This window comes from Canis aureus, chromosome 7 (genome assembly GCF_053574225.1).
Source record: "Canis aureus isolate CA01 chromosome 7, VMU_Caureus_v.1.0, whole genome shotgun sequence".
Classification (NCBI taxonomy): Eukaryota; Metazoa; Chordata; class Mammalia; order Carnivora; family Canidae; genus Canis; species Canis aureus.
The window spans coordinates 61,142,726-61,154,673 of record NC_135617.1 but is presented as its reverse complement, the minus strand read 5'-3'; the positions used below and the strand labels follow the sequence as shown (position 1 = coordinate 61,154,673).

The following is an 11,948-nucleotide window of genomic DNA, read 5'->3' as shown; positions in this document are numbered from 1 at the left end:
GTCGGGCTCCCGGTGCATGGAGCCTGCTTCTCCCTCTGCCTGTGTCTCTGCCTCTCTCTCTCTCACTGTGTGCCTATCATAAATAAATAAAAGTTTAAAAAAAAATTAAAAACATGAAAAAAACTTGAAAAAAAATAAAAACAGAGATGCCTGGGTGGCTCAGCAGTTAAGCATCTGCCTTCAGCTCAAGGCGTGATGAAGACTGGGTCCAGGGATGGAGTCCCCCATCTGGCTCCCTGTGAAGAGCCTACTTCTCCCTCTGCCTGTGTCTCTCTCTGCTTCTCTCTGTGTGTCTCTCACGAATAAATAGATTAAATCTTTTTAAAAAATTGAAAACAGTTACCATATGATCTAGCAATTCTACTTCTGGATACATATACAAAAATAATTGAAGCAGGGTCTTGAAGAAATATTTATACACCCATGTTCATAACAGCCTTATCGATAATACTAAAACATGGAAGCAACCATTGAGAAATGTCCATTGAGAGATACTGGATAAGAAGCAAAATGAGGGGTCTCTTTTCCTCCCCAGCTGCTTGAGGCTCGGCTGCCATCATGAATGACACAGTAACTATCCACCAGGAAGTTCGTGACCAACTGACTACTTCAGTGGAAACAGATGGTCATTGATGTTCTTCACCCTGGGAAGGCAACAGTACCTAAGACAGAAATTCAGGAAAAACTAGCCAAAATGTACAAGACCACACCAGATGTCATATTTGTATTTAGATTCAGAACCCATTTTGGTGGTGGCAAGACAACTGGCTTTGGCATGATTTATGATTCCTTGGATTACACAAAGAAAAATGAACCCAAACATAGACTTGCAAGACACGGCCTATATGAGAAAAAAAAAAAATGTCAGGAAAACAGCACAAGGAATGCAAAAACAGAATGAAGAAAGTCAGGGGGACTGCAAAAGCCAATATTGGTGCTGGCAAAAAAGTGAGCTGGAGATTGGACAACAGAAGGAGTAAAGATTCTGCAGTGGCTTTATCTGTGGTGATTATGCAAGATTTTTCATGAGAGGATTAATAAACTAAGAATGTTAAAAAAAAAAAAAAGTAAAATGTAGTATATACATACAATGGAATATTCAACTCTAAAAAGGATAGAAATTCTGACACTTACCACAACATAATTGATGACATTATGCTAAGTGAAATAAACTAGGCACAAAAAGACAAATTCTGTATGTTTCTCTCATAAAGACAGCAAACAGAATGGTGGTTGCCACAGGCTGGGGGGTGGAGACGGAATGGAGAGTTAGTGTCTAATGGGGACAGAGTTTCAGTTTTGCAAGATGAAAATAATTCTAGAGATGGATGGTGGTGATGTTCACACAACAATGTGAATGTACTTACTACCACCAAGCTGTACACTTAAAAATGGTTCGGATGGTAAAGTTTATATTAAGTGTACTTTACCACAAATGAAAAAAAAAGGTGGGGGGCACCTGATGGCTCAGTCAGTTAAGAATCTGCCTTTGGCTTGGTTATGATCCTGAGATGCTGGGATGGAGCTCCACATCGGGCTCCCTGACCCAAGGGGTACCTGTTTCTCTCTCTCCCTCTGTCCCTCCACTCTGCTCCTGCTCTCTCTCAAATTAAAAAAAAAACAACAACAAAAAAAACACCTTAATATTTGGTCTGCTTTCAGGCACCGGGGTGGCTCTCCCTCTTGCCCTACATGTGCACTCTCTATGTCAAATAAATAAAATCATTTTTTAAATATTTAATTATTTATTTATTCATGAGAGACACAAAGAGAGAGAGAGGCAGAGATACCGACAGAGGGAGAAGCAGGGCCCCCGCAGGGATCTCGATGTGGGACTTGATCGTGGGACTTGATCCCAGATCCCAGGATCATGCCCCGAGCTGAAGGCAGATGCTCAACCGCTGAGCCACCCAGGCATCTCAAATAAAATCATTTTTAAAACAAGATTTGGGGGCAGCCCTGGTGGCTTAGCGGTTTAGTGACGCCTTCAGCCCAGGGCCTGATCCTGGAGACCCGGGATCAAGTCCCACATTGGGGTCCCTGCATGGAGCCTGCTTCCCCCTCTGCCTGTGTCTCTGCCTCTCTCTCTATGTCTCTCATGAATAAATAAATAAAGTCTTTAAAAAAAACAAAACAAGATTTTTATCCTGTTTATTTGAACTCTGTTGTATGTAACAGAATATACATATATACACATGTATATTCATATATATATAGAGAGAAAAAGAACATTGACTTACTTCTTATGTAAAAGATTGGCACTAAGCCTCTCACGGATTATCTTGTCTAAATATCGCAGGATTCCTTTTTTTTTTTTAATTTATGATAGTCACAGAGAGAGAGAGAGAGAGGCAGAGACACAGGCAGAGGGAGAAGCAGACTCCATGCACCGGGAACCCGATGTGGGACTCAATCCCAGATCTCCAGGATTGCGCCCTGGGCCAAAGGCAGGCGCCAAACCGCTGCACCACCCAGGGATTCCCCCACACAGGATTCCTTTGAAGTATTATTACTCCCATTGTACAGATGAGGAAAGTCAGGATTAGGGAAGTAAATGATTTGGGAGAAAATCACACAACTACTGAGTGATGAATGGAAAGCCAGGTGTTCTGGCTTTACAGTCCCCACTCTGAACCAAACTGTCCTATATCCCATGTCATTAAACATTCTCTGAAAACATGATTTTAAAGATTTTATTTATTTGAGAGAGAAAACGAGAGACAGAGCAAGAGCAGAGGGAGAGGGAGCGAGAGGGGCAGAGCTAGAGGGAGAAGCAGGCTCCCCCCTGAGCAGGGAGCCCAAAGGGCTCCATCCCAGGACCCCATGATCATGACCTGAGCCAAAGGCAGGTGCTTAACTTGACTAAGCCACCCAGGCGCCCCTGAAAACATGATTTTAAAAGGTGCTTCATAAGATTCACTAATATAGATAAATATGAATTCCTTTAGTCCTTCCCCCAGCATTGTTTCTCTTGCTTTTGGAATATAATACTTCAAAGAACATTTTTGTGCATAAATCTTTGTCTCATTTCATTAGAGCATATACCTAAATGTGAAGTTTCAGGGTCAAAATGACAGCCATTTAGCTAACTAAACTAAAATTTAGTTTTAGTGTCACTGAAAGTGGCATTTATAAAGAGGTTGGTTTTGGGGTTTTTTTGTTTGTTTGTTTGTTTCTTTTCTAAGAGTTCATTTTAAGTAATCTCTACACCCAATATGGGGCTTGAACTTATACCCCAGGATCAAGATCTCATGGCCTACAAACTGAGCCAGCCAGATGCCCCTAAAGAGTATGTATATATGTATGTATGTATGTATGTATGTATTTTTTTAAGATTTTATTTTTTTAAACAAATAATTCAGGGTTTTTTTTTTAATATATTTTTTAATTTATTCATGAGAGACACAGAGATAGAGAAGCAGAGACATAGGCAGAGGGAGAGAAGCAGGCTCCATGCAGGGAGATCCCAGGACTCCAGGATCACGACCGGGGCCAAATGCAGACACTCAACCACTGAGCCACCCACGCATCCCCCCCTTTTTTTTGTAAGAGTTTATTTTTATTTTTTATTATTTTTTATTTTTTTATTTTTTTTAAATTTTATTTATTTATGATAGTCACACACAGAGAGAGAGAGAGGCAGAGACACAGGCAGAGGGAGAAGCAGGCTCCATGCACCCAGAGCCTGACATGGGATTTGATCCCGGTTCTCCAGGATCGTGCCCTAGGCCAAAGGCAGGCGCCAAACCGCTGCGCCACCCAGGGATCCCTTTTTTTATTTTTATTTTTATTTTTAATTTATTTATTCATGAGAAACACAGAGACAGAGAGAGAGAGAGGCAGAGACAGAAGCAGGCTTCCTGCAGGGAGCCCAACGTTGGGACTCGATCAGGGTCTCCAGGTTCACACCCTGGGAGGAAGGCGGTGCTAAACTGCTGAGCCACCAGGGCTGCCCAAGAATTTATTTTTAAAAGGGGGTCAGGGACACCTGGGTGACTCAGTGGTTAAGCATCTGCGTTCAGCTCAGGTCATGATCCCAGGGTCCTAGGATCCAGTTCCGGATTGGACTCCCCGCAGGAAGCCTGTGTCTTGTAAATAAATAAAATCTTTTAAAAATAAAAAATAAAAGGGGTTCAAGGAAAGGGGAAGGGAATACATGGGAAATCTCCGAAACATTCCCTAAATTTTGATGTAAACCTGAAACTGCTCTAAGAAATAAAGTCTATTTTTCGGGCAGCCCAGGTGGCTCAGCGGTTTAGCGCCGCCTTCAGCCCAGGGCGTGATCCTGGAGATGCAGGATCGAGTCCCGCGTCAAGCTCCCTGCATGGAGCCTGCTTCTCCCTCTGCCTGTGTCTCTGCCTCTGTGTCTCTCATGAATAAATAAATAAAATTTAAAAAATAAATAAATTCTATTTTTAAATGTGGGTGTGTGCGGGTGGGTGGGTGAGGTGCTGTAACAACATGGAAAGAAGCATGTTGGGCTTCTTGGCCACAGTAAGGCCCCCCATCAGGAAATAGGTCAAGCCCTGACCCCCCTCCCCCCCCACCCCGACTCTCCACCCCGGCCCGCTGTGTGGCCTGGGGCAGGTCACTCAATCTCTCTCAGCCTCAGTGGCCTCACCTGTGAAATGGAGCTCACAGCAGCTGGGTGGTGGAAGGACATGCTGAATGTAAATCCTTAAATACTGCCTGGGGCTCTGCATCCCGTAGATGCCAGAGCCAGTGACTGGGAAAAGGTTTTGCAGACCGCAGAGTGCTCTTCAGATAGGAGGGAGTAAGGGGTGGGAGTGGCACCTTGGCTTCGCTGGCCCCTGGGAGAGGACTGGGCTTAGGGGGCCCAGGTGCAGGTGGGGGAGGCTCCTCACCAGGAGGAAACCACTTGGTGGCCGAGCAGCTGAGGAGCATCTGGGCCTGCGGCCTGGGAGGCAGTCTTGCGGGTGCCTCCTCCTCTCACAGCCCACAGCTCAGGTCTGCAGCTGGGTCCTGCCTCCTCTCAGGAGGGCCATGGCCAGGACTTGGCTGCTGCTGCTTCTCCCGGCCCTCGGGTGTCCAGCCCTGCCCACGGGTGAGTCCCCTCCCGGCATCCCTCTCGGTGCCCCATTAGCTTGCCTGAGCCTGCTCCCTAGCTCCGGTCCTCATGGGGTGGGATACGAGAAGGCATGACAGGGCTGCTTGGGGGCCCTGGGGAGGAGGGTCTTACCATAAGCCCACCATTTCCTTCCCCACTGTGTTCTGCCTTCCAGCTATCTCACTCGGGGGCCTTGAGTCTTGCTCCCTGGAGTCTGCAGTGTGGCAGTCACATTTTGGAGGTGCAGAGAATCCAGAGCAAGCTCACCAGGCATCCAGGGAGGGTGGAGATGGGGTAGCCAGGGCTGGGACGTGGAGAGAGAGAGAGAGAGAGAAGCAGGCTCCATGCAGGGAGCCCAACGTAGGACTCTATCCCAGGTCTACCGGGATCACGCCCCAGGCCAAAGGCAGGTGCCAAACCGCTGAGCCACCCGGGCTGCCCAGGACTTGTGTTTAAAGGAAAGAATTCCAGCTTCATCGAGAAGCATGTGCATGTTTGCATGTATATGGTGGGGAAAGGTCATCTTCTTGATCTAAAGCTGGCCCCCAGGGGCACGTGGGTGGCTCAGTTCAGCATCTGCCTTTGGCTCAGGTCATGATCCTAGGATGGAGCCTTCCTTTAGGCTCTCTGCTCAGTGGGGAGCCCGCTTCTCCCTCTTCCTGCCACTCCCTCTGCTTGTGCTCTGTCAAACAAATCTTTAAAAATAAATAAAAATAAAGCTGGCCCCCAGCATTTCCACAAGCTCTCCCTCGCTAGGGAGATAAATCATATCCATGTGGAACAAAGAAAGCCCATGGCAGGAGGTCTGAGCTCTGAGAAGGAAGCAGCCAGGGTGAGGAGGAGCAATCCTGGGCAGCTTCATGGAGGAGGTATATGCTAACCTCAACCTGGGGAGTAACTCTATCTGTAAAACTCAAGAGGCTCAGGAGGTCGAGGGTCCTGGAGCTCACTCTCAGCTTTCTCGAGTTCCTTTGTTTCCCATATCTTATTAATATTACTATTGATAATAATACTAGGGACGCCTGGGTGGCTCAGTGGTTGAGCGTCTGCTTTTGGCTCAGGGCATGATCCTGGAGTCCTGGGATCGAGTCTCACACATCTGGCTCCCTGCATGGAGCCTGCTTCTCTCTCTACCTGTGTCGCTGCCCTTCTCTCTCTGCATCCCTCATGAATAAATAAATAAAATCTTTTTTTAAAAAAAGATGATAATACTAAACTTTTCTGCCAAGGTGTTTGGCATTCATGATATTTAGTCTTCACAACAATTTTACTGGGCTGGTGTCATTAACCTCATTATATTGACGTAGCAATTGAGAATCAGTAAAGTGAGCAGACAAGTCAGGAGTCAAACCAACTCTGTTTGAGGCCATGTCCCAGGCTTGATCCATTGTGTCATTGTAGCAAGCTCTTAGTCATCCTTCCAAGTGGGGTGGTCTGTGGGAATGAGGGTCAAAGAGACCTGAGTTCAAATCCTGAGTAGGGTACTTACCATCCACATGCTTTTAGGTCTGTTCTTTGACCTTTAAGAAACCTTCCTGAGCACCACCCCCCAACTCTGACCACAATATTCTCTGGTGTCCTTTCCTGCACCCTGGGGTATTTCTTTTCTTTTTAATTTTATTTATTTATTTGAGAGAGAGAGAGCACAAGCAGGGAGAGTGGCAGGCAGAGGGAGAGAGAGAAGCAAACTCCCGCTAAGCAGGGAGCCTGATGTGGGGACTGGACCCCAGGACCCTGGGATCATGACCTGAGCAGAAGGCAGATGCTTAACCCACTGAGTCACCCAGGTGCCCCCTTGGGGTATTTCTTTAACCTGGCTGCATTTAACTCAAGGTTTAACTATGGATTTTCTTTTTTTAATATTTTGTTTATTTATTTGAAAGAGTTGGGGGAGGGTCAGAGGGAGAAGGAGAGAGAATCTTAAGTGAATTCCAGGATCAGCGCAGAGTGATTCTGGGGCTCGATCTCATGACCTGAGCTGAAACTGAGTAGGACACTTAACCAACTATGCCACCAGGGCAACCCTGTCTGTGGGTTTTAGTCTTTGAGATTTTATTATTATTTTAAAAATATCCAACTAGGATGGGGTAACTAGGTGACAAGCACTGAGGAGGACACTTGATGGGATGAGCACTGAGTGTTATACTATATGTTGGCAACTTAATTTAAATTTTTTTAAAATGTAAAAAATAGGGACACCTGGGTGGCTCAGCGGTTGGGCATCTGCCTTTGGTTTGGGGCGTGATCCCAGGATCCAGAATGAGTCCAACATTGGGCTCCCTGAGGGGAGCCTGCTTCTCCCTCTGCCTATGTCTCTGCCTCTCTCTCTGTGTGTGTGTGTGTCTCTGATGAATAAATAAATAAATCTTTTTTTAAAAAGTAAAATAAATAAAATTTTAGAAAATTTAAAAAAATAAATTAAAAACGTAAAAAAAAAAAAAAACCCAACTATTCAAGAGTAACATTTTGGTCATTATATATTTTGTCATCTTTACTGAAAAGAATAAGCCTGTGGAAAATCGGGACTATTCTGGAAAATACAGGACAGATGTTTGTGGTACCCATATGATTTTTTATTTTTTTAACTATGAGGGGCACCTGGGTGGCTTAGTCTGTTGGGCATCTGCCTTCTGCTCAGGTCATGATCCCCAGGCCCTCAGATCGAGCCCCACATTGGGCTCCTTTATCAGTGGGGAGTCTGCTTCTCTCTCTCCCTCCTGCTCCATGCTCTCTCTCACTCTCTCTCTCAAATAAATAAAATATTTAAAATAATAATAATTTTTTAGCTATTAAATAATACAGACATATACTTGAAATGAGTGAATTGTATAGTATATAAGTTATATCTGCACAAAGCTCTTTTAAAAATACTTTAAGGGGGGATCCCTGGGTGGCGCAGCGGTTTGGCGCCTGCCTTTGGCCCAGGGCGCGATCCTGGAGACCCGGGATCGAATCCCACGTCAGGCTCCCGGTGCATGGAGCCTGCTTCTCCCTCTGCCTGTGTCTCTGCCTCTCTCTCTCTCTCTCTCTGTGACTATCATAAATAAATAAAAGTTTAAAAAAAAATTAAAAAAAAATACTTTAAGGGTGTATGGCTGGCCTAGTTAGTACAGCATGGGACTCTTGGTCTCCAGGTTGTGAACTGGAGCCCCACACTGAGCGTAGAGATTACTTTTTTTAAAAAATGTTTTTTTAAAGATTTTATTTATTTATTTGACAGAGAGAGAGAGAAACAGCATAAGCAGGGGAGCAGCAGAGAGAGAGGGAGAAGCAGACTCCCCACTGAGAAGGGAGTCCGTTGCCAACTGGGGCTGGGATCATGACCTGAGAGCTGAAGGCAGACACTTAAACAACTGAACCACCCAGGTGCCCCAAAAATAAAATCTTAAAAAAAAAAAAAAAAAAAAAAAAACTACTACAGACCTTACAGAAAAGAACTAACAATGTGATAAACCCCTATGGATATTCCACTCAGATTAACAAATGGTTTAAACTTTGCCATATTTGCATCAGATAAAAGAAACAAAAAGTTACAGATACATTCGAAGCCCTCTTTGATCTCATTCCAGATCTTATTTCCTTCCCTTCCTCCCCAGCGGTAACCACCCTCCTGAGGCTGGCACAACAAGGTATTATAAGAATTTGTTTATGCGTTTGTGATCTTTCCCATGGGACTGAGTTCCCTGAGGGTGGGGGCAATGTCTTCATCAGTATTTTATCCCCAGTTCCTGACACAGATAGGTTCAGATATAAAACATAAGTAAGGGAAGGATGGATGCATGGAAGCATGGACAGACATACAGATGGAAGGTAAAAAGAACAGATGTAGGAAAGATGGTTGATGGGGGAAGGGTAGATGGATCAATGGGCAAATACAAGGAGAGAGGGATGGATGAGTGGGTGGAAGGATAGATAGATGGATGCTGGAAGCAAACCTAGATAGAAAGACAGAAGCCTATTATGAGACACTGTCCCAGACAGACCTAGCCCCCCACAGGTGCATGCTCTCTTCCAGGTGTGGGCGGCACACCCTTCCCCTCTCTGGCCCCACCAATCACGCTGCTGGTGGATGGGAAGCAACAGACGCTGGTGGTCTGTTTGGTCCTCGATGTTGCACCCCCTGGTCTTGAGAGCCCCATCTGGTTCTCAGCTGGCAATGGCAGCTCACTGGACGCCTTCACCTACGGCCCTTCCCCAGAGGCTGACGGCACCTGGACTAGCTTGGCTCAGCTCTCTCTGCCCTCCGAGGAGCTGGCAGCCTGGGAAAACTTGGTCTGCCACACTGGGCCTGAGGCTGGCGACCAGAGCCAGAGCACACAGCCCCTGCAGCTGTCAGGTGGGGATGGAGCCTGGGCCCCTGCAGATGCTCCCTGCCCCTCCCACATGCTCTGGAAACAGGATACAGTGGGAGACAGGGGTAGGCTCTCATGGGGGCATGGAGGGGATGCCAACCATCTGAATGAGGTGATGGGTAGGCTCAGAGCAGGGTGGCCTCGGGGCCCAGAGTCCTGGATTTGCAACTCCTTCAAATATCCAGACTTCAAATCCAGGCTCTGATGCATGACTTCCAAGAAGTAAAAATACCTCCTCCCTCCTATTACCTAGGGTTGAAATCTATGTTTATGTACCTTAGGTTATTTTCTCTATCACTCCATGTATGACACCCTACCTAGAAGAACCAAACAATAATCAAATAACAAAATGCTATCTTCTTATTGTTTACTCTGTGCCAGGCACTGTTCTAAGCACTGTACATTCGTAAAGTAGGTCATACCATTTTCCCAATTTTACAGGCACAGAGATGTTAAGGGACATGTCCAAAGCCAACTCTGATTATTACTAGATGAATTACCTCCTCTTTTTGGATTATGGTAGTTTTGTCATCTTCCAAATGGGAATGTTTGTTGAACAAATGCCCTGCCTTTCAAGGAAGGCTGCTAAGAAAATCAAGTCCTCCTCTAAAAGTGCTGAGGCACCTCAGCCTCCCTGGGGCACAGAACAGTGGACAGTGGGGAGGAAGAAAGATCTGAGTCCCTGAGAGAAATTGTAGCAAATGGGCTCAGGTTTCCTGCCGCTGGTTCATTTGTCCACTTATGCAACTTGCCATGAACAGCTGCTGTATGTCAGGGCTGGGGCACAGAGCTTGGGTGGAGGGCAGAGCCCATCCCGAAAGACTTTTTCTCTTCTCCTTGGTGGCCAGGAGGGGCTTCCTCAGCCAGGACTTGCCTCTGGGAGCGTGTCACAGGTGAGTACTGGGGACCAGGATCTTGAGCCCTGTTTGGGTCTAGCCTGATAGTCCCACTCTTTGGGAGGGGTGGCGGGGGTGGGGGTTGGGTTGGTTGGTGGGTGTTCCCTGAAGAGGCTGCCTTGCTGGGTTGGGGCACTGGCAAGCCTGTGCTTCAGTCTCCCCATGGGGAAATGGTAGTGGATCCTCCCACCCCAAACTAATTCCTGGACACCAGCTGAAAAGTGTAGGTGGCAGCTAACAGAAGGCCCCAAGAAGCTTTCTTGGGGCAGCCCAGATGGATGGTCTCAGCATCAGAGCCTTGGGAGACTGAGTGGTAGACAGTCCCAACACCCACCAGACAAAGTCCTCACCACCCAAAGAACTTGGGGCTGGTTACTCTCCTCTGAGTCAGATGCTAATCCCTGCTTGACCTACATCACCCTGGTTTGGGGGGAATAAAATAAAATGAAGACTAGGAAGGTGTATGTTATTATTAACGGTTAGAGCTGAGGCTAGACGCCAGGGAGGACTTCCCCGGGCTTCGGGGACAGCGGCAGGGAGGAGGAATGGCGGGGAGGGGGAGGCGGGAGGCCAAGACCCCTCCTCCTGGGAGAACCTTCTCCAGGCTCCTAACCGCTCATCAGTCTCTCTCCGCAGGGACTCAGGGCCAGGCGCTGCGGCTTGGGGCGCTGCGCCTACTGCTCTTCAAGCTGCTACTGTTGGACGTGCTCCTGACCTGCAGCCGCCTCCGCGGCCTGCCCTCCGCGCGGGGGGGGACCCCGGGCTCCCCGCGCCCCAGCGGGCCGGCAGGTGCACCGCCGTCTCCCGCAGCCTCCGCCCGCAGGCGCGCCCTCAGCCCCCGCCGCCTGCACTGGCCGCAGTTGGGGGCGCGCCCGGAGCCCCGGAGCCCAGGCTGGGAGGAGGGGAGGCTCTCTACCCACCGAGCTTGGGCCTGGTGCTCATGAGCCACCCTGTATTCCTTCCTTAAGCCTTGCAGTATTTGTCTGTGACCTGCCTCCTCCTGCAGTTGGAAGTTTCTGGGGCTGGGCTCTGTCTCCCGCCTCCGATTGAGGGCTTCTGAGGGAGGAGGGTGGTGGTCCACAGGTACTGGGACATTTGAGGAGCAGGGAACTGAGACTAATTAAAGGAGAACTTAAATGACGCACACGAAATATTTGAATTCATGTCTGCCCTGGGAGGAGGAAATTTGGCAGATTTTGAAAAAGCCATCTGGGAAGTCTCCCTTGAGGAAGAGGGCTTCCCGAGGGTGAGACTCTAGGAACTGCAGTGATGCCGCGCTTAGGGAGGACACTGTCCTACTTCTGTCTCCTTCTCCCGCAGCCGGGCATGGGAAGACACCCCCACCCCCACCCCCCATTTCTCACCCTCACCCAGCCTCTGGGAGAGGTCAGGGCGAGGAGCCCAGGAAGCCAGGAAGGTGGGGTGCTGGGCCTGATGTGAAGCTTTGTACAGACTTGCAGAAATAAACAGGGCCAGGATCCCAGGGTAACAGGATCATGTACAATGCCAAGAGCCTGGATGTTAATTCCAAACTTACACCTTATTAATCAATTAAGGGTCATTATTCACTTAACAAATATTCACTGAGCATGAACCCAGAGCCAGGCACTAACAAGATTTTTTTGATTTGTT

At 47.7% G+C, this 11,948-nt stretch overlaps 1 protein-coding gene and 1 pseudogene across 1 annotated transcript; both read left to right on the top strand.

Annotated features, from left to right (window-relative positions):
- The first annotated feature begins 558 nt into the window (after positions 1–558).
- LOC144316728 (small ribosomal subunit protein eS24 pseudogene) lies at positions 559–1,029 on the top strand (annotated as a pseudogene).
- Positions 1,030–4,897: 3,868 nt separating this feature from the next.
- On the top strand, positions 4,898–11,456 carry PTCRA (pre T cell antigen receptor alpha). Its single transcript, XM_077902648.1, has 5 exons — positions 4,898–5,065; positions 8,638–8,697; positions 9,084–9,404; positions 10,269–10,313; positions 10,953–11,456. Exons 1-5 carry the CDS (start codon positions 5,005–5,007, stop codon positions 11,258–11,260), a joined length of 795 nt encoding a protein of 264 aa, XP_077758774.1. The 5' UTR covers positions 4,898–5,004; the 3' UTR covers positions 11,261–11,456.
- The last annotated feature ends 492 nt before the right edge of the window (positions 11,457–11,948 follow it).

Excerpts from the sequence above, each read along its gene's own strand:
- PTCRA (XM_077902648.1), top strand. The coding sequence starts at position 5,005 with ATGGCCAGGACTTGGCTGCTGCTGCTTCTCCCGGCCCTCGGGTGTCCA. Across the intron at positions 5,066-8,637 it reads GTGTCCAGCCCTGCCCACGG|ATCTTATTTCCTTCCCTTCC; the intron begins GTGAGTCCCCTC and ends ATCTCATTCCAG. Across the intron at positions 9,405-10,268 it reads ACAGCCCCTGCAGCTGTCAG|GAGGGGCTTCCTCAGCCAGG; the intron begins GTGGGGATGGAG and ends CTTGGTGGCCAG.